The sequence below is a fragment of the Sitophilus oryzae genome, unplaced genomic scaffold (genome assembly GCF_002938485.1).
Source record: "Sitophilus oryzae breed Bouriz unplaced genomic scaffold, Soryzae_2.0 scaffold_1745_pilon_pilon, whole genome shotgun sequence".
Lineage (NCBI taxonomy): Eukaryota > Metazoa > Arthropoda > Insecta > Coleoptera > Curculionidae > Sitophilus > Sitophilus oryzae.
Window position 1 is genome coordinate 2,260,675 of NW_022146441.1, and position 22,057 is coordinate 2,282,731.

General features: G+C 30.6%; 1 protein-coding gene across 5 annotated transcripts in view; it reads left to right on the plus strand.

Annotated features, from left to right (window-relative positions):
* The window catches only part of LOC115881940, a 167,357-nt gene that overhangs the window by 112,108 nt on the left and 33,192 nt on the right, over nucleotides 1–22,057 (plus strand). For all 5 annotated transcript variants that reach the window (XM_030899667.1, XM_030899670.1, XM_030899669.1 and 2 more), the window contains exons 10-11: nucleotides 11,155–11,510; nucleotides 13,121–13,285. In XM_030899667.1, the coding sequence (XP_030755527.1) occupies nucleotides 11,155–11,510; nucleotides 13,121–13,285 (521 nt within the window). The remainder of the gene's footprint in view (nucleotides 1–11,154; nucleotides 11,511–13,120; nucleotides 13,286–22,057) is intronic.

The following is a 22,057-nucleotide window of genomic DNA, read 5'->3' on the forward strand; positions in this document are numbered from 1 at the left end:
CTAATTTAACAAAAACATTCAATATATACTAATAGTGATTTATTATTATTTGCATTCACAAAATTTATATGTACATATATTTTGCAAGTATCAATGTTCGAAAAATTATATTTGCAAATAATACAATATCATAGAAAAAAATGCGTCAGCGATGGCTATGAAATAAAGATCGCTGTCATTTTATAATGTAAAATTATTCTGAAATTCTTGATTTTCTTGGGATTTAGGTTCGGGAAAAACGCTGATTAAGTTTTCATTTGGTTTTTCATTATTTTTTTTTTGGTTTAAAAAAACGTTTCGGCTAACATTATAGCCTTCATCAGTGTTGTGTCATATAAAAAAAATAGTGTCGAATATAATCCAAAAAATTGCATATAAAATATTCACACCACAAACCACATAATGTTTACTGCAATTAATAAACTAATATAAACTTGTCAAAAGTTGACCACATATTTTTTTAAATTATTATTCTTAACACTAAAACTATCACATTGACTATGGAGTACGATTTCAGCCATAGTCAAATATAAGGAATAATTATGTTAGCGTGACGTCATAAATCTCGCTCCGAGGCTGTTCTATTAGAGACTGCATTGCGTCAGCATGGCCGCAAGTTGCTAACCTAATAAAATTAACGCTAGAAAAGCCCGCGGGAACTGTCAAATTCAAAGTTATTCGTTTCACGGACTATATCACAGGTATTATACTATGATTAGAGTATTCAATCCCGGACAATTTTATGTTGTCGGGATCCCGGGATTCTTCTTAACCCCGAATCTCGGGATCCCGAGATTTCAGTAATAATGTTACCAATGTTAGTTTCAAAGAACATTTTATTAAAATTAACGTTAATTAGTTAAAACAAAAACAAAGTGTTTGGAACACAAAAATAAGTAAATATTCTTCTTAAATAACATTAAACAAAAATTAAAAATCTCAAACAAAACAAAAAAGAAACTGGACTGATAATATTATTCCATATTTTTAAAAAAATAGCGCAAAAATATAATATTGTCTATTGTGTCATCTCCCATAGCAGAACGAAATTTTGTAACTATCAAGCCTGCTGACGGAAAACACCTTTCCGATTCTACACTTGTAGGCGGTATTGTACTTAAAAGATCAAAAGCTAGTTGTAAGTTTGTTCCACGTTGTCCGCTCTTCTGGAACGTATCCATTTCATTTTTTATTTGGGCTTCCAAGTTTTCAGTTTTTATTACTGGTGGCACTGTCATTCAATTTGACATTTTTTTGGTTAACGCTTCATCTAGCCTCTCCGAAAATGACAGGTCATCATTTAAGGCCTGCTTTGAATAAGAAGACTAAGGAAGGAGCATAATGCTATCCATGTATTCATGCATGGTGGGCGGAAAAGCCACCATAAAAGCTCTCTATGGTGGGGATCCTTGACAGTTCTGTTTGACGATTCATTTGACACATTTGAATTTGATTTGAAATTTTGTGGATTTGTCAGTCTTTACGGAGCTTATTTTATGTTATTTATTATTTATTCTACTACTGATAGCTATATAAAGGTAGTAAATCTAGATGGAAATTGTGACAGAACTTAAATTAACAGTGACACTATCGCGATTTATCGAAAAAGACTCTAAAATAGTTGGTTGTGTAGCGTGCGGTAGATCTCGGCAAAAATTGAGTGAAATAATGGAACAACTTTTCGCTAGTAAGTGACTATATAATATACATACGTGTAGTAAACCGATTATTTATGAAATTCACTTAAATTAACTAAATTATATATTTTTCTTGCATTTTAGCTTTTATTTATTACTTGTCAAAGATTAGATGTCAAAGAATTTAGATACGTTAATTTGACTTACCTGCTTCAGTAGCGTATCGGATGTTTGTGTTAATAAATACTTATTATAACTTATCTATTTTTATTAGAATTATATATTTTTATAACAATTTTAATAACTACCAACATTTATTCACAACGTAAAATAAAACAAGAAATTATTGAGTCTACCCCACGTCTACCCTACATCATAGTTTTACATTTTTTTAAATAAAATTAGAACGACACTGATAAACCGGAATTTAAGTCGGCCATATTTGAGGCCCATCGCGGTGTACCTAAGATTTTTGATATGCTCCTTCCTTAGTCTTCTTATTCAAAGAAGGCCTGGGGTGCGACTTTGTTCAAGTTAGCAACCGATCGTTTAGAAGCGATGTCGAAACCAGATCGATACTATGTTCATTGCAAAACTAGTGTCGCTCAAATGCTGCGAAATATGGTATCACTATCACACTCTTGCACACGTGTCTAGACTGTCGCCTCGCCACAAAGCGAGAAATCAGAATATCGCTACAAATCGATGTTGCTACTGAACATAGTGCATCAAGCTACAAATTACTTTGCTATCGCTTTGAAACATGAACAAAGTTGCACCCCTGGTACCTGTTCTGAATAGTAGCAATTGGCAAATCTTCATCCGATTCCGAACTATCTGAAGAATCTAATATGATTTTACTTGTTATATCTAGTCGTTTTAAAAGGTTTGCTACATCTTGTTTCAAAAGTTTTTTATTATTCCGGGAATCACCGACGTATCGCTTGTCGGCGGCGCCACAGTGCTTCGGACATATGGCTCTAGAGGACAAAAATGCAAAACTTCTCTTTTATTGTAGGTAATTTATTCAAACTAGGTTTATTTGACACAAATGATGAGTACTCTCATTGTACTAAATGATGATGTTCTTAGTCCCACGTTTATGAAAAAAAATCTTATAAATAATAAAAATGTTGGAGCTGTGTTCCATCTAAGGAAATAATAATTTATAGTATGAAAACGGTGTAAGTATTAAATAAATCCCTGTGATAAAAATGAATTGAAATAACTTTAGAACATGATTCCTACAATATAAGCCTGATATAAGATAAAAATGTTTTTCAGTAATGAAAAAGAAACATTAATGTTATATTTAATTAAAAAAAAACTTAAGATACTATAAATTTACTTTAGGACAACAAAATGCATAGATTGTAACTACTCTGATTCAGAAGAATCACTGCTGACAGAATCTTCCAAATTTATAGTATCCAAATCACAGGTAGATGAAGCACCCTCACATATAAGATATTTCTGTACATTATTTTCTAATATGTTTACTTTTTCGCGTTGTTACTGTCCTTTTTTTTGTATGAGGGGTTTGGATGTTAATAGTTACCTCTTTAATAGACCATATACAAATATTATTTTTTCCTTTTCTTGGGTATGAGGTTTTATAATAAATTGAAAGATGGAAACTTTTTTATGCGACGTTTCGCTCCAACATAGTGGGCTTTTTCAGGCACAAGTGGTGTCTCATTTGACTGGAAGGTTCATCAATATCTAATAAAGAACACATTTTTTGAAATACAAATAATTTTAAGTTCTTGTCCTTATGATCAAGCCAAGTATTAACCAAATCGGCATTGCTTATCAATTTTACTCCATCTGAAAAGTATTATAAAATAAAGTTCGTCGCAAGCAGACGCAGGTGAACTATACAAAAATTAAAAGTGTATGAATAACGCAACAAAAATATTCAATAAATACGATATGTTTTGATATGTTTTTTTTAAATGCCTTTTTGAAGTTTGAAAACGTAAAATGTTTATACCCATTTAAGAATCATCTTAAAAAATAAATAAAAACTAAACAATCACGAACTTGTTTAGAAATAAATTTAAAGTACATACCTTGTTTAACAATATCCATAGTGACTTTCAATTAAGTACGTACCGTTTAACTTCATAATATACAGAACTACTATGAATGTTATTCTTTTCACTGATAAGATAATGATCGAAAAATTTATTTTTGGTGAAAATATTTGCTAACAAAAAACGCTGTTTATGAAAAATAATATACAGGATGGTTGAACATTGCTATAAGTATAAAATTACATATTCAGATATTAGTAAATTTTTAATTTTTTTTCGATTTTTGTCCATGGGACGAAGCACTGTGCGGCGCGCGGCGGCGGCGCTATAAGGAATTCAACTAAAAGAAAGTTTTTGCATATACAACCTTAAAAATAGCGTTTTACTATATTATATAATATCCCGGGATCTGTTATTATTTTCCCGGGATCCCGGGATTGAAAAAATCCGATAAAAAACGTCGGGATCCCGAAATCCCGGAATTGAATCCCTTAACTATGATGTATAATGGCTTTTATGATTTTCCAAATAAATTTCTACAATTTTTAACCTACCGGTCACACAAATGAGTGAAAATAATTAGTGAGCCCAGCTGTCTTATCCTACCGCATTCCTTTTTATCTTTCCTTTTTAGTCGTTAATTCGTTTGCGGCCTGTATGTATTCGTCAAATGTTCTATCTCTGGATAAGAACAAGATAAGGTTAGATTTTTGAGGTGGCTAATCCTAAAATTAAGTAGCAATTTTGAAAATTTAAGCACCGTTAATTTTTATCTAGTTTACGAGTTTAGTTGACTGTTAGATTGTAAACTAGCTGCTGATTACCTGCAATTTTTGCAAAAATGCATTGGTTCCTTCAAAATATCAGAGCGTTTAATTAGTTTGCAAAATTGCTGGTTATTTTTCAGATTAGCCAAGTATTCATTTTAGCCCCAATATAATAACTATAAATACATTTCTATTACAGACGATTATTAAATATTCTACCCTTTACAGTAAGTCGATCACCCTAGATTTATAAGCCTTTTTAAAATAGGGGATACGAACAACACCCCAAGAGCTATTAGAACACCTGGTTAAAAGGATTTAACACGTACGGTTATAAATTCAGAGTAGTAAAAAATACAGTTGACAAATGATCTTTAAAAACAATAAATTCAGATTGAAAACAGATTTATTTTCTTAAGTATAGAAAACTGTGAAGTTCTTTATCATCAACTAATAAAGGAACTAACTTAGGAAAATTTTAGAAAAAAAATTAAACAATTACTATTAATTTAATATTACTTCAATTACTAAAAACTGACATAAGATTTTTCAAAAATTAACACCAATTATAGATTATAGAAAGATTTAAAAAGGTTAGAATGTTTCCCGCCACTCAAATCTATTTCCAAAAAATTATATTTTCCCGAATGTTAAATTACGCCATTTAAAAATCATTTTTCCTCAATATAAAAATAAATTACAAATTTCTTAAGGCCAACTGGCAGTAAGCGCCATTAAAAAATAAAGAACAGTACGGGCCAAGAGATTGACCTCGCCGAAATTCTCATCGAATGACATTCCTCGGCCGTCTATGACGCCGTTTTTTTTTCTCGATCGTATGGCATTTCAAAATAATGACTAATTAATTAATTATGTTGTTATTTATACCTCTGTAGTAATTTTAACCTTAGTCTGCGGTTTTCTGACATTGCCAACTGCGGATATTGAAAAAAAAATCACCCGGTGCAACAAACAAATAAATTAATACTATTTCGAGAGGTATTTGGCAATGCGCAACAGTCGATAAAAATTGTTAAATCAACATTAAACCAGTTCGCGAGGCTACCGTTGTTTATAATTCTCCGGTAGTGCGTTTTCAGACCCTTGATCGAAAACAACGTCTGCGAAAATCCCGAGATTTTCTCTAGTTTTCCGCGCTGAAACTAACTTTTTCTGTGTGTTTAGTGCCGCGATTAAGACAACAGGTGTCGCTGTGTGTGATAAAAGGAGAAGAGAGAGATCCAATATTATTACAGACAGTGGTGTAAAATACAAGTTGTCAGGAAGAAGTTACACTATGTCTAAGATGAACATGAAAAACGGTTAGAAAAAGATATTTTTTTTATTTGTAATAACCCTTGATAATATACATTATACTGACATGGATAAATCAAAGCCATATAAGTTTAGCATTAAAAAATATGTCTCCAACATCACGACATGCCATTTTCCACCCTCCTTTATTGCACTTATGAGACGTTTAATAGGTTTGTCTTTCTCTAGGACCTTACTTTGCGCATTACAAGTTGCACGTATTTCCAAAAAAATCACAATTTTATACGGTTTAGAAAGTACAAATTATGCATTGTTATGGAAACTAACTTTTCATTGTCATCATATTGTCATAATCATGTCATAATCTTATTTCTATTGTGTAACGACGCTTGTTTTTTACGTTTTTTAATTTAAAAATTGTATTAATTACCCTTTTATCGACCGCTTTTATATAGTCAAAGATGCAAGTGTGTTCAATGAGAAGTTAATTTTAAGTTTGTGCAATTATATTTCTATTTTTTTTCGTTGGACTTTCTAAATACTCGTAGAAAGTGTTTAGTGTGTGAAAGTTCTAATATTAAGGTCCCCGAATTATCTTTTCATAGTCAAGTAAAGTATTCATTTGTTCTTTTATTTATATTAAGCCACATGCATACTTTTAAAATTAATGTTCAAATTTGGCGCGCGGACGATAGGTCCTCGACAAGGATAGATAGAGTAGCAGCACCGCGTGTGCAATAAAAAAAGAAGATAAATGGAAGTCGTTGATATGTTTGCGGTAGTTTCCATAGTGATTTACTTATCCACGTAATCTAGGGTAATAACTATGTTGTTAGGAAAATTAGTTTGAATAAAAATGATAACTAACTGAATTAAAACAAGCACCGGTTAGAGTAACAGAATTATTACTGTACTCCGTTTTCCAATGACATTATACAGGGTGTGAAATAATAGTGTACCAAGGTTCAGCGAGTGATATTACACATAAAAATAAAACAAAAAAATTCCTTTTTGTTTTTATCTGTGATATTAGTACTGCTGGCGTATACTGATTTGGTCATTTTAAAAGTGTGGTCTGGATTTTAACGTGTAAGACAATAATGTAGGCAGCTTAATTGAAAATTAAATGTATTAAAAAGAGATAAAAATTGGGTTGATACATTTCTTCTTTGCTGTATTGCTGGATTTTATTGCTGGTATTTATGGAAAATGTTGCATCTAGAGTTGGAACCTTATTTTTCACAATTAGTTACTCATTTTACTACAGACGTAATAGATTATATTTAGCTTAGATATATTATCATCTTCATTTCAGCAGTATACATGAAAGTTTCTAAAATAGTTTATTTTTTTTCTACACAAATTTTCCTACAAACGTAAAAACCGGCAACACTGTATGCCGCTTTTGATTTTGTCTCTCTGTCTGTCAACCGGTCGTTTATATTATTCTCTGTCTTACACACGTTAAAGTCCAGACCACACTTCTAAATTGACCAAATCGGTATATTATATTTAATGATAGTGATTCTCATTTCCAAGCCATCCCTGACGGTTTTTTTCGATCGTATGGTATTATTATAAATGTAATTTTAACTATACCGTAAAATGGGGTGAATAGAAACAGTTTCGTAGGCTTTTAGCGATATACCGGTTGATAAAAATGTGATATTATTTTCCCGAATATTTTAAAACATGGGTCTTTGTTTGTTCTTTGCGTATACATACAATTTGATTTTTGAAAAATATGCATATAAATATTAAATAAAAATAACATTTGTGTTTCTATTCACCTGCTATTCGGGAGAATAGAAACACACATTGATGTTAAGGTTTTTATCTATTCTATTTCCAACAAGGTGATTAGAAACAGTAAATTATTACATATTTAAGTAGGTTTAGCAATAATTAACAATACATATAATATAACAACTTACATGTACCAGCTTAAGTATTACTTTAAAAATAAATATTTTATTTATAAAGTTTTCGCGCCATACAAAATAGGTGATAAATCGATCTCACATTTATTGATCAGCGGATTGACAGAAACAGTGCTGCCATAGATAAAAATATAGTTTTTACATTTTATTGTGTATTACCAATGATAGAAAAATTAGATATGTCGACTCTTTTTACTTTGAATATTTTTAATCGTGATTTGATTTTTTTCAGAAATTTTGTTTCTATTCACCACTATGTTTCTATTCCACCCATTTTACGGTACTGTTTTAAATATTTACACTGTCAGAGATGTAGCGAGATTTATATAACTGACTACTTAATAGTTTGTTATGTAACTAATGTTAAACATATACCAGATGATTCATAGACACGTTAGTTTATGGTATTAGAAAGATGCTGTGCGGAATAATCAAGTGTATATAGTATATATTTATTTAAACAGATGTACAGGGTGGCCCGAGCTGTATTCCGGAAACTTTGTTCAGCATGTTCTGCAATTATAAATAAGTAAAAAGTTCGTACAAATGTATGTCCTAAAATGCTTAGTTTCTTAGATACAGGGTGTAGAAATTTCATTTTTGTTTCGATTTTTTCCAAATAATTTCTGAAGTAACATCAATGTTTGGATGAAAATTAGCATCCGGATGTTTTTTGACATTTTTTTGAGAAATTTTATTTTGATGTCAATATGACTCCTACTTGTAGAGGGCGCCACCTACATATTTTTTAACTGGTTTGAAAAGTAATAACTTTTCGTCCGTACCTGTATAAAACTACTGAGTAAAAAAATATACAGGCTTGTTCACCACATACGACACGGAGTATTGTAGCTAAACGATGAGATTTTTACAAATTGTAAGTTTGGGGTTCGTTGAAGGACTATTAGAGCTACAATTTAAAAATATTTTTACAAGATACAGAGTGTCCCAAATAAATAAAAAATATCAAAGTTGTATTTTTTTAAATGGAACACCCTGGAATATTACATTTTTAGTTTCTACGATTAAAATAAAGGTAAATTTGATTAAGGTTTATTATACTTAAACCTTACAGTTTTTGAAATATTTACAATTTTGTGAAATTGCAGTAAAAATTTTAAGGCTTCATTTCTCCAAGGGTATCAAAGTTTTTAATACTAAATATTTACTGAAGTTTATTTATTGATCAGTTATTGTGTTGCAATAATAAAAATAATACTACCTTATACAGAGTGTCTAAAAATTTATTTTAAATAATTATTAGCTTCAAACGGCAATAACTTCTTTAATTTAAATGGAATGCCCTGTATATTTTAGGAGAATCAGATGCACAATTAAATTGTCTATCAAATTGTATTATACCATTTTTTTCCTATCCCTTCAAGTTTTCGTAGAAATGCATTTTCTTATAATTTAGACCTCATTTATCAATATATCCATGGAATATTGACATTTTAGATTGTTTTTAAAGCAACAAATGTACAAAATGTACAGACTAGTAATATTATCGTTTTTAGCAAAACGATAATATTACTAGCCCATTATTTGTATGCAAAAAGAAAACTATTTAAATCTTTATAAAAGAGTATACCATTAATTAAGTATAACACCATTATTTCCGCCCATATACTAATTAATTACATACTTAATTGTGTTCGTTAATAAATTATTTTATATAAATGTGGATTTGAGTCAGAAATCAATATAATAATAAGTTATCAAATTAAAGTCTCTGTTATTATAAATAAGCATTTATTAAAAATGAAATATCATTTTTAAGGTGTTACTTTTTATCACACTGTCTAATGCCCATACAAAATTCAGTTTTTTAGTATTTGGAGCAATTATTATTAATCAACGCAAACAGTCAGTTAATGTAGTTTGAATACTGGAATCATATTAATTGATCCTCTTTAACAAATATTTAAATTAATTATCGACAATATTAGTATCTGTACTCTTTAAAAATTTGGTACATCTTTAAAAATAATCTAAAATGTCAATAGTCCATGGGTATATTGATAAATAGGTTCTAAATTACAAGAAAATGCATTTTCTACGGAAACTTAAAGAGATAGGTAAAAAATGGTATAATATAATTTGATAGACAATTAAATTGTGCATCTGATTCTCGTAAAATATACAGGGTGTTCCATTTAAATTAAACAAGTTATTGCCGTTTGAAGCTAATAATTATTTAAAATACATTTTTAGACACTCTGTATAAGGTAGTATTAATTTTATTATTGCAACACAATAACTGATCAGTAAATAAACTTCAGTAAATATTTAGTATTAAAAACTTTGATACTCTTGGAGAAATGAAGCCTTAAAATTTTTACTGCAATTTCACAAAATTGAAAATACGGTAAGGTTTAAGTATAATAAACCTTAATCAAATTTACCTTTATTTTAATCGTAGAAACTAAAAATGTAATAATATACAGGGTATTCCATTACAACTTTGATATTTTTTACTTATTTGGGACACTCTGTATCTTGTAAAATTATTTTTAAATTGTACCTCCAATAGTCCTTCATCGAACCCAAAACTTACAATTTGTAAAAATCTCATCGTTTAGCTACAATACTCCGTGTCGTATGTGGTGAACAACCCTGTATATTTACGACGTTTTTTACGTAAAAAAGATCTCTTGGGAAAAATCGCTAGCGGTAATGATTCTGGGGATATTTGGAATCTAAATTATCAATTTAGATCCCAAATTTTACTTCATTCCGAATTACTTCAGAAATTATTTGGACAAAATCGAAATAAAAATGAAACTTCTACACCCTGTATCTCCGAAACTAAGCATTTTAGGACATACATTTATACGAACTTTTTTACTGCTCTGCAGAAGCTTTTATCTGCAGAATATGCAGCCGAAGTTTCCGGAATATAGTTCGGACCACCCTGTATAATACAAGTTAGAGACCTTTTCGTACTAAAAAAATCAAATCTCATCTCTAAAAAATAAATGCTTAATTTTTTAACTTAAAAATATTTAAATCTATTTATTTCCCGCTTTGAAGTTCAATTGTACCCAACTTATTTTTCTATAAATCAAAATAACTGCTTTAGAATTAAAACTGTCAAGGATATTTTTATTGGAGAGACTATAGTTTACTACGGTTTTCAGGGTTCCGTACCCAAAGGGTAGAAACGGGAACCCTATTATTAAGACTTCGCTATCCGTCCGTCCGTCCGTCCGTCTGTCCCAAAGGTATATCTTATGAACCGTTATAGCTAGACAGTTGAAATTTTTACAGATAATGTATCTATGTTGCTGCTATAAGAACAAACACTAAAAACAGAATTAAAGAAATGTTTATAAATAAAAAAGTACTTTCACTAAACATTATCTTTTAAGTAAGAATTTTACATAGAATCTTTCAAGTCCAATATATTATACAGTTCTAGGACGGTTAAGAATCGGTAATAACAAAAACCCAAACAAAGTCTATTTTTTCACTAACAACAATTTTCTCTTCCTTACAGTTCACTCGCGTCCAATAACCAACCAGAACACCACCAAACCCGAATACATCTACATCCCTTTAAAGGGTCCCGAAAACAACAACGTCCCTACCAACCAGGCTCCCCTGATGGCCAAGCCGCCCCTGCCCAAACAACCCCCGCCGCGCGTCGTTCACGCCAGCGTCAAGAAACACCCCTCTCAGGGTGCGCAGGCGCCGGATTATGGCGCCACCGGCGACGACCGACGCCGGCGACGCACTATCGATTCGGGCAGCGTCGCGACGTCGGGCGGCGATTTGGGGCGCCGGACGCGGGGGAATGCTTCCATGGAAGGACCGATGGGGCTCATCGAGACGGATCTGGACACCGAAGTTACGGTGAGTCGAGTTAAACGAAGTTTTTTTCAAATCTTAAAGGTTACGTGTTGTTTAAAAGGTGTCAAAGTACTTTGATATAACCTCAAATTTGTTATAGGGAGGCTAAATTTCATTATCAAGGCCCGTTGTGCTTTAATTTATCGTTCATTTATAAAGATATGTGTCTAAATTCAAGTTTTTATTTTTATCTTCTTTGGGGAGATTTTTCGACTTTTTTCCATACATACACTGGTATAATTATGTTATTTTTGATAGAAATAATAGTCATGGTAATTGGCGATTTTAGTCAAGTCACCGATTTTGTTAAAACTACTGTTATTTAGATTAGGGAGCACGGAAGCTAAATTTCATCACCAAGTGCTTTAATTTAACCCTGCTTTATAAAGCAGAGAAAACTTTTGTCTTTTAAGAAAATGTGTAAAACATAACAACCATGACTATAATACCTATTACAAAATATATATAAAAATTGATTTCGTACATTTGTCCTAATTCCATAGATTATCATACCATTGCAAAATGTAATTATAACAATTATTATCAGTTTGAAAATCCATTATACCCTTGTGACTTTAAATTTATAAAAAAAAACACTCTTTAAAAAAATTTAGCTATATTTTTAAAATAAAATATGTTAATTAGCCTTGGAATAATTTTAAAAATTTTTAAAACATTATTTTTCCTATATATCAGCTAATAAATGACAGTTATTTTTTATACAAGACGATAAAATGGTATTTTATCGTCGACCGGAAAGATTAATGTGAATTAATTTCGGGACACGATAATGCAATTTTATCGTCGTGTATAAAAAAATATTTTTTCCATAGCGAGTTTTAAAAAATATTCAGAAATTATTATTTCAAGAAATTTATTATGAGTAGAAAAAATATTGAGCTGGGTTGGCGTTGGTTTCTATGTAATTTGACAAATAAATAAAGCTGTCTCTTTAGTTGTCAGTTTTGAGTCAATATTTTTAATTCTCTTTCGTGTCGATTGCTGATTGAATTGGAGCCGGAAATGGCTCAAAACGAAATAAGTAAATTACCAACAGATATTCAGGCTGAGGCGACAAACGCCATATCCAAACTACTTCCATTTAAATCCCGAATAACTTATGGAAAGGAATACAAAAATTTTCAAAAATGGAAGCAATTAAAAAACGTGCGAGAAGAAATAAAGTTTTTAACCTATCCTCGCTGTTAAAGTCATCATTTAATCTACTCTTGCGGTTAAAGTACTATTTTATCTACTATTTTTGATAGATATAAAGGAATTTTAACAGTTGCTATGGAAAAAATTAATGTAAAATATCTATTTAAAATTTTGCATGTTCTTTTCTTTTTCTTCTATATCAGGCACATACTTAACCTCAAAAATTCGTTAAATTATGTATATAGGTTATCGTACCTATGAAAATACAACACGCTAAAACAATCGATGACCACGTCACGGACAAATCTTTAACCTGCTAGCTTATATAATTATTGTATAACATCACTCTACAACTAAAATTAACTAAAAAATAATTTTATATCGAAAAAAATCATTTTATAATATATAAACCATATTTTTTGCACTAAATTAATCTTAAATATGTGTTTTTCTAGGTTATCACTAGTGGGGCTAATGCCAAAGCCCGCAGTCTACTAGATTTGGGACAGGAGCCTCGCTTGCAAGTGCCCCAAAAAGCCGAGGGGCAACAGGGGCACTCCGGAAGACCTCACAAGTCTATGGAGTTCCTGCTGGATAAACAAAACCTTAAAGTTGTAGAGGTGAGTTAAAATTGACCTTTTTTTTTAATTAGTTTAAAAGTGAGGTTAGACAAATAGTGACACTGAATTTTGGTTGTTTTTTCTTTATGTTACCCTCGTGGAAAAATAACAAGACTTTCATTAACTAAGGTAATTCATAATCAACATTATTTCGGCATTTTTTATTTATTTTTTTTATTTTATTGAAAAAAATAAATTAATTTAATTTTCTTTAGCTTTGCTTTGCTGTTTTTTATTGAAGTTTATTTAATTATTTTTATGTTTCTATATTATGACTTTATTTAGTTTTAATGGCTTTATTGTTATCATAATTAATTTTAGGCTTTATTTCTTCTTGTTTTCCTCTTTTTCTTTTTAAGTGGTGGACCTGTTTTCCTTGATTTGTCTACACTTTCTTAATTCTTTTATTCGTCTAAAATATGAATAGATGTTTCTGATATATTCGTATTATTCTGTATCCTGTCTGTTCTAGAACAATATTTATTTTTTTTTGGTAATTTTATTTATAAAAATAAATAAATATTTCTTATTGATTCCATTATAGCTGGTTTACCTGGTTAAAAGTATGATCACATGGTTCGGTACTATCTTTAATTCTAAAAAGAGTTTATTTTTATAATTTCTTTTTTGCACATTTTATTTATATTAATTATTTTACTTGTATTTTATTTATTATTTTTGTTAGGTATCATTTTACTTTTTTTTTCTTCTTAAATGAAAAGTAGTTGTAGGATTCAAATGAAGCAAAAAAGTAACTTATTAAGATAATTCTATCTTTTTTACCTTTTCTCTAAACTTTAAACTATTATTTTATAATTTTTAAAGATTTTGGTTATAGCACAAAACCCAGTCACTATGAATGAAATTAATTATCTAATAAAAACTAAACCAAACCTTAAAAATATAATAATCTCTATATAATATGAATATCTCTTCTCCACTCTTGTTTTAACAAGCCACAAACTTTTTTAAGGATAATCGTACGTAACATATAGTTAAGTTTTCGCGTGCAATACGTCCCGGACCTTTTCAACAGTGCAATCCTTGAACTTCACACCCGCCCTTGACTCGATTGATCTGCTGCCTTTCTGCTTCGGCTAGGTGGCCTGCGACGTTGCGAGACTTATTAAAAAATCATTTTTTTGTCGGAAAAAATATATTATACCCCTTTGAATTTGGCTCACCCCTATAATTTTTTTGTTTTTTCAGATAAAAAAAACGTGATTTGGTGCGTTAGTATATGACATAAATTAGGATTGATTGACGTACTCAATTGTTTTCGGTCACTTCCTGTTTCACCGACAATGTCTACAACTTTTGATTTTTAAGTGACACCGTCGGTATTTTTTTATATTATTTGATAAAAAATGCCACTCTGAATAGAATGACATATTATATGTCAACTTTTTACATTTTTGAATATGTTTTTTTTGAAATTGTAACATACGGTTCATAACAAAACAATCTGACTCGAATTAGTCGTAAAAAAACGGTTTTTATAGACGTATCTGTTGAAAAAAAACTAAAATGTTCTTGTATAGTTGTATTTAGATATTTCAAATAGTTTTTTTATTTGTTCTGTATGTTTTTTGCTTTCGACGATGGAGAGATATACCGGTTGCGTCTCAAAAGTGGCTCACCCCTATAACTTTTTTATTTTTTCAGATAAAAAAAACGAGATTTGGTATGTTAGCATATGACATAAATTAAGATTGATTGACGAATTCAATTGTTTTCTGTCACTTCCTGTTTCGCCGGAAATGACTACAACTTTTGATTTTTAAATGGTTAATCAATTACCCAACTTTTTGGAACACCCCGTATGATTTTTTAGAAAATTCAAAATATGTAAAAAACAAAATAAATTATGCGTGGCCAAGCGTTTTCCCGAAAGACTAACCGTTTTTTAAATAACAAATATTGTAATATTTGAGGGGCGTTTTCACCCTCTTGGAATTTGAGATTCGAGAAACCCCTCCTTGTTGAACCTCTACACCCCACAGTCAATCCCTTTGCCAAAAATCAGCTTTAAACGTTAAGCAGTTTAAGCAGAATCGTGATTACTCAGTGGTCATATTTTATGAAACACCCTGGATAAATTTTTAAAAAATCTTAAAATATGTAAAACTAGAAAATAAAATATACGTGTTTAAGAGTTTTTCCAAAAAACTCACCGGTTTTTAAATAAAAGAATATTCTAATATTTGAGGGGTGGTTTCACCCCCTTAGAATTCGAGTTTCGAAAAATCCCTTCTTATCGAACCTCTACACCCTAAAGCCAATCCGTTTTTCAAAAATCAGCTTTTTACGTCAAGCGCTTTAAGCAGGATCGTGATTAAACAATGACCATATTTTTCGAAACACCCTGTATACATTTTTAAAAAATCCTATAATATGTGCAAAAAACAAAATAAAATATACGTGTTTAAGCGTTTTTTCGGAAACTTGACCGTTTTTTAAATAAAAAATATTGTAATATTTGAGGGGTGGTTTCACCCCCTTGGAACTGGAATTTCGAAAAATCCCTTCTTATCGAACCTCTACACCCTAGAATCAACCTGTATGCCAAAATTGAGCTTCTTACGTTGAGTGGTTTGAGCAGGTCCTGATTAATCAGTGAGCAAATAGCTTCATCAAATGGTCTTAAATCGAATTACATTAAACAGTAAAATAATTAGGTTAATCTGAATATTCTTGACCCAATCACACCGACCGTTGCATCCGGCAACGCCGCGCGGAATACAGCAGTATTAGCAGGACAGATCATGTAGGGTTGCTCCTTTCGGAGACCCAGTTCGGTATGCTCGTCTCCTTTTAAGGAAAACCCCGGTGCGGCGGTTTTTTTTCCTTCCTTCCTGTCTCACACTTTCGGCCGCGGTTTTTTCGACGATATGTAAGTGAGTGTGGATGGCTCTCCGCTGCCGAAGGACCATGTTCTATACACTACTAATTAGCGTAAGTCGTGTCGAGGTTAGGAGTCTCTCTAAGAGCCGCAATGGCGCAACAGATTTTTTATCTCTTTTATTCTAGTGGATTTTTTGCGGAAGTGGGTGTTTTTTTCCGTGAATTATGCATTAAAAGTGCATTTTTTTGGTTTGTAGGTTGTGAGGAGATTTGACAGAATTAAAGGGTGTACGGTCACAAAAAATGTTATGGATAAAATTAAAAATGAATTTGATAAAAGAGTACCTACTAATATTCTAATATTATTAATAATTTTGGGGTGGTAATAGTTTGGTTTACACAAGATCGGTGTTTTAAAAAAAATCAAAAAAAAATATATTTTTTGTTTGTTAGAATCAAAATTGATCTAAGTTTATTTTGCAGGGTTGGCATGATTTAAATCGTGATTTAAATCAAATGATTTTTTTAAATTTTATTCGTGATTTAAATAAAAGAAAAATATTGGAACTTTATAATAAATAAAAAAATACTGTAAAAGTTTGGTTTGGTAAAAATGTGTCCTAGAAAACTATAAAAATTATTTCTATAACAGATAATAAATCGAAAAATAATTGTATAAATGTTATAAAACTATATAAAATATCTTTGTGAGAACCCTTTAGGTTAATATTGGCAAGGTTTTAAACATTTTCGCGGTGTTTTCTAAACAAACCGATCAAATTGCGAATCGAGATCACAGAAATGCGCGTTTAATTTCTAATTCTATAAATAGTTTACACGAAAAACAAGCGCGAGAATATTTGACGGGTTATGTGATTTAACTTTGCGTTGAACATGATTTTTGCCTATTTTTCTCTCGTTTTATTGGCGTCTGAACCTCCTCTAGACTGTGACACGAACGAGCGTGTTCAAATTTATCGTCTTATTGTTCTTTGTTCCCCGTCGACAAATATAATAGGCACGTCTATGTAATGATGTAATAAATTATTTTACGACCTCTCTCCAGCATTATCATTTTATTATCTTCAATTATTTATTGATAAACAGGCTCAGATACTTTGTTTCGATGAGATGCGTGACCACACATAACCTTTTAAAAGTTAATTCATTTTGCATTCTGTATATTTACTAATTTCATTACTGCAGGTTTCAGAAAGAGGCTTCAAAAATATCTACATATACAGGGTGTCCCAGAAATAAGTGCAAGTATTTTAACTGGCAGTATAGTTCAACACCAGAAACACGCCTATGAGGTTTTTTTCACGAAAAAAAAATTTGAAAATTCAAATTTTTTTGAAAAATTTTTTGTATTTTTTTTTAGTTTTTAGTTAAAAAACACAATTTCTTGATAATAAGGCAACATACAGTATTGGCCATAAGTGGATGAACTTTGTTAAAATAATGGGTTTTTCCTAATATGTTTAAAATTAAAATTTGAGTTTTATTTACTTGAAGTCTAGTGTCAGTGCTATAAAAATAAATAGCATTGTTTTTTTAAAATGTGCTTTAATAAGGTAGCAAAAAATTTAAATTGAAAAAACTATTGGACAAAAGTAGATGAACAAAATATATATTTAATAAAAAAAAATCTTATGTTAACAAAAACTGAAAAATTAACTTATAATTTACTAGTACTTAGTGTACCCTTATTCTTAATTACTTTCAGACATCGCTTAGGCATGGATCCCAGAAGATTTTCAATTATAGAAAAATCGATATTTTTCCAAGACTCTTCCAAAGCTGCAAATAATTCTTGCTTATTTTTGTAGAATTTGGTCCTAATGTGTTGATCCAAAATTTCCCATAAATTTTCTATTGGATTCAGGTCTGGGGATTGCGATGGCCATTTGAGAACAGTCACCATTTCGTCTTCCAAAAACTTTTTTTTGTCACGAAATCGCCCATAAGTTTGCGCATATTCTTATTTCTTCAATCAACGGTTTCACAAATGATGACGTTTCACGCATGTCATTGTGTACACTTTGTATATAAATTTTCCTAGGCACTTCCACATTTCTTTATATTAGGCTGAAAAATTCCTGCAATATCATTTCCTGTCAATATTTATGTTTTTTATCTATATTTTCAATTACATTGTGTCACACAACTTCGGAAAAAAACTAAAAAAAAACAGAAATCTGATATAATATTTTACAAACTGATAAGTTTCAAAATAGTAATCTTGTGAGTAATCCTGATACGATACAGGTACTTGGAAATCAGTAGTGGTGTATAGAAGTTCTATTAAGCTGGTCTGTTACAGTGAAATTATTATTTCAGTGAAAGAATTCAACGTAAAATCATTTACAGACACGAAAATAGGCCTATGCGGTTCATCGGTTCAATCATTTCAAATGAAATGGAATGTTTCAAGTGCACCCGTCTTAATTTATAGTTTGATTGTTCTATGCCGGTATCTCGTCAACAATACTGCGCGTCAGACACTTAAAGATAGCTTGGGAAGTTTTTAACTCTCAGAGTATGGCCAGTGAAAATTCCACAAGAACTACGGTATGTACCGATGAAAGAAATAAGAGGTTGTTTAGTTTTTGCTGTCGATTTAAACGATGTCTCGATATTTATGAGGTTATTGTCGAGATTTTCTTTAGTGTAGTAAGAAAAGAGAGAGATTAGTAGCCACAGATCTAAAAAAGGGTTCTTGAAAACACTTCTGGGATTTTTGCCGCTAGAAGAAAATCTAAAAAATAAAAGTTATTTTTTATTTGTTGTTTTTAGTGTCTTATCCTGGCTGGTTAAAAAATGCCCAAATCGTACTTTTAATCATGTCTCAATTTTTTCAAATGGAACGAGGGTGGCTTATTAGAATATTTAGAATATAATAGAATAATTTGGTATTGGGAATACTTGGTATTTCGAGTCAAATTGTCGTTATGAACCGCATGTTACAATTTCAAATAAACCATATGCGAAAATGTCAAAAGGTGGCACATGATATGTCATTCAATTCAGAGTGTCATTTTCTATCAAATAAAGTAAAAAAATATACCGAGGGTGCCATTTAAAAACCAAAAGTTGTAGTCATTTCCGGTGAAACAGGAAGTGACCGAAAACAATTGAATACGTCAATCAATCCTAATTTATGTCACATACTAACATACCAAATCTCGTTTTTTTATTTGAAAATATTAAAAAGCTATAGGGGTGAGCCACTTTTGAGACTCATCCGGTATGGCTTATTAGTGGCAACCCAATCAATCCTAATTTATGTCACATACTAGCATACCAAATATCGTTTTTTTATTTGAAAAAATTAAAAAGCTATAGAGGTGAGCCACTTTTGAGACTCATCCGGTATGGCTTATTAGTGGCAACCCGCCTTATTAGACGATAAAAAAACATATTTGAAAAAAAAAACAGATTAATCATAATATACTGAACTATACACTTAAACATAACACAAAAATAATGTAATGATATTTATACCAAATAATTTTGTAGAAGTTCAAAGTTTTAAAAAGAATATACAGGGTGGTCCGAACTGTATTCCGGTAGCATATTCTGCAGATAAAAAATAAGTAAAATAGTTCGTATAAATATATGTCCTAAAATTCTTAGATTCGGAGATACAGGGTGTAGAAGTTTCACTTTTATTTCAATTTTCTTCAAATAATTTATGAAGTAACGTAAATATTTGGATGAAAATTGGTGTCTGGGAGTTTTTTGACATGAGATATTTGATTTTGATGTCGTATTATTCGTATTCTAAATATCTTGAGAACGGTTACTCGTAGCGATTTTTACCAAGAGACATTTTTTACGTAAAAAGACACGGAAATGTATAATTTTTCAGTCAGTATTTTTATACAGGTACGGACGAAAAGTTATTACTCTTCAAAACAGTTAAAACACATGTAGGTGGCGCCACCTACAAATGGGAGTCATATTGATATCAAAATCAAATTTCTCATGTTAAAAAACTCTCATACACCAATTTTCATCCAAATATTGACGTTACTTCAGAAATTATTTGGAAGAAATCGAAATAAAAATTAAACTTCTACACCCTGTATCTCCGAAACTAAGCATTTTAGGACATACTTTATACGAACTTTTTTACTTATTTTTATCTGCAGAATATGCTGGCGAAGTTTCCGGAATACAGTCCGGACCACCCTGCATATGAATTATTTTGGTAAATATAAATAAAATAAAGATAGATTGCTCCATGCGATATTCTCTATCTATTTTCAATCTTTTGTTGGCCTAGTCTATTTGACGGAAGATTTCATCTAGTTTTGCTGTAAATAGCTTTGGGGATAAGTCAGAATATCTGTCCGGAAATTTGGAATTTGTTGATTTTTATGTTTTAACTTTTTAAAAATACGTCATAGCTTTCAAATTAATTTGAGATACATTTATTACACCTATTATTGTAATTTTTATTACCCCTAGTGTCTTTTATGTTAATTATAGATTAATTATAAATACATATAGCGAAAAAACAACGAACGTAATGGACTATAGACTCAAATGGTGATTATATTCGTAGCAAGGGGGACAATAATTTAGTTCGTTTTAAGTTCAAAGTTGATCGGTGCTATTTCTATTTGCGATTGTGATTGTGTTTGTGCGATTTTGTCGAAAAAAATGTGAACAAATATGTCCTTGAAGGTAAAATTAAATTAAATAAAGACCAAAATGGTGTATCTAAGTACAACTAGCGTCACAATATACGACTGTCACTTTGGTGGTTTGTTAGCAGCACTATAGATGCTACAACAAATGATCTATATATTTTCTTGTAAAATTATTAGTTATTATTACTATTAGTCCAACATACAGCAGTTTTAAATAAAAAAATAATGGTATTTAAGATAATCACAAAAAAGCTAATTTTAAAAAGTTTTAATATCCTGTAACTCTAAAACTATGCGTTTCCATACCCATGTTTATAGGAACTTTTTTTCATATTTTTTGATGAGGAATCAATGGGTACTTATTTAAAACTTTCGCAAATTAATTATATTAAAATGTTTTAGAGGTTGTAATTCGACTTGGATAAAGGCAAATTAATAAAATTGCATTTATCTCATCAGGAAGGCCGAAATCAACAAAATCTCAAGAGACAACTTTTGGCATTAAACTGCTTACACTATTTCGCTAACGAGAGAAAAAAAAGTCAGTGGCGTACATGTTTTTTTTTAAATGTTCATGAATTCAGATTCAGATTAAATGTTCAGATTAAATGTTCAACAGTTCAAGATTAAATGTCAAAGAATTTAGATACGTTAATTTGACTTACCTGCTTCAGTAGCGTATCGGATGTTTGTGTTAATAAATACTTATTATAACTTATCTATTTTTATTAGAATTATATATTTTTATAACAATTTTAATAACTACCAATATTTATTCACAACGTAAAATAAAACAACAAATTATTGAGTCTACCCCACGTCTACCCTACATCATAGTTTTACATTTTTTAAATAAAATTAGAACGACACTGATAAACCGGAATTTAAGTCGGCCATATTTGAGGCCCATCGCGGTGTACCTAAGATTTTTGATATGCTCCTTCCTTAGTCTTCTTATTCAAAGCAATTCACCTGTGAATTAATGACAGACAGAACCGTCACTGACATATGACTCTTCTCGTCGGATAGACTATAACTATAGATTTTGTACTAATAAACCCGTCTATACTTATATGAATTCAACTATAATCATTATATTAATGGCATTACAACAGTGAACATTATCAATTGAAAGTAATTTAAATTGTGAAGAAGGGAGGCACAAAGGATAGCGCTATAACAACTGCATGCGGGACGTGGATAGTTACCATATGGCTTAAGCCATGCACATAAATACGTATGTATACAGGGTGTCCTTGGCTTAGATTGT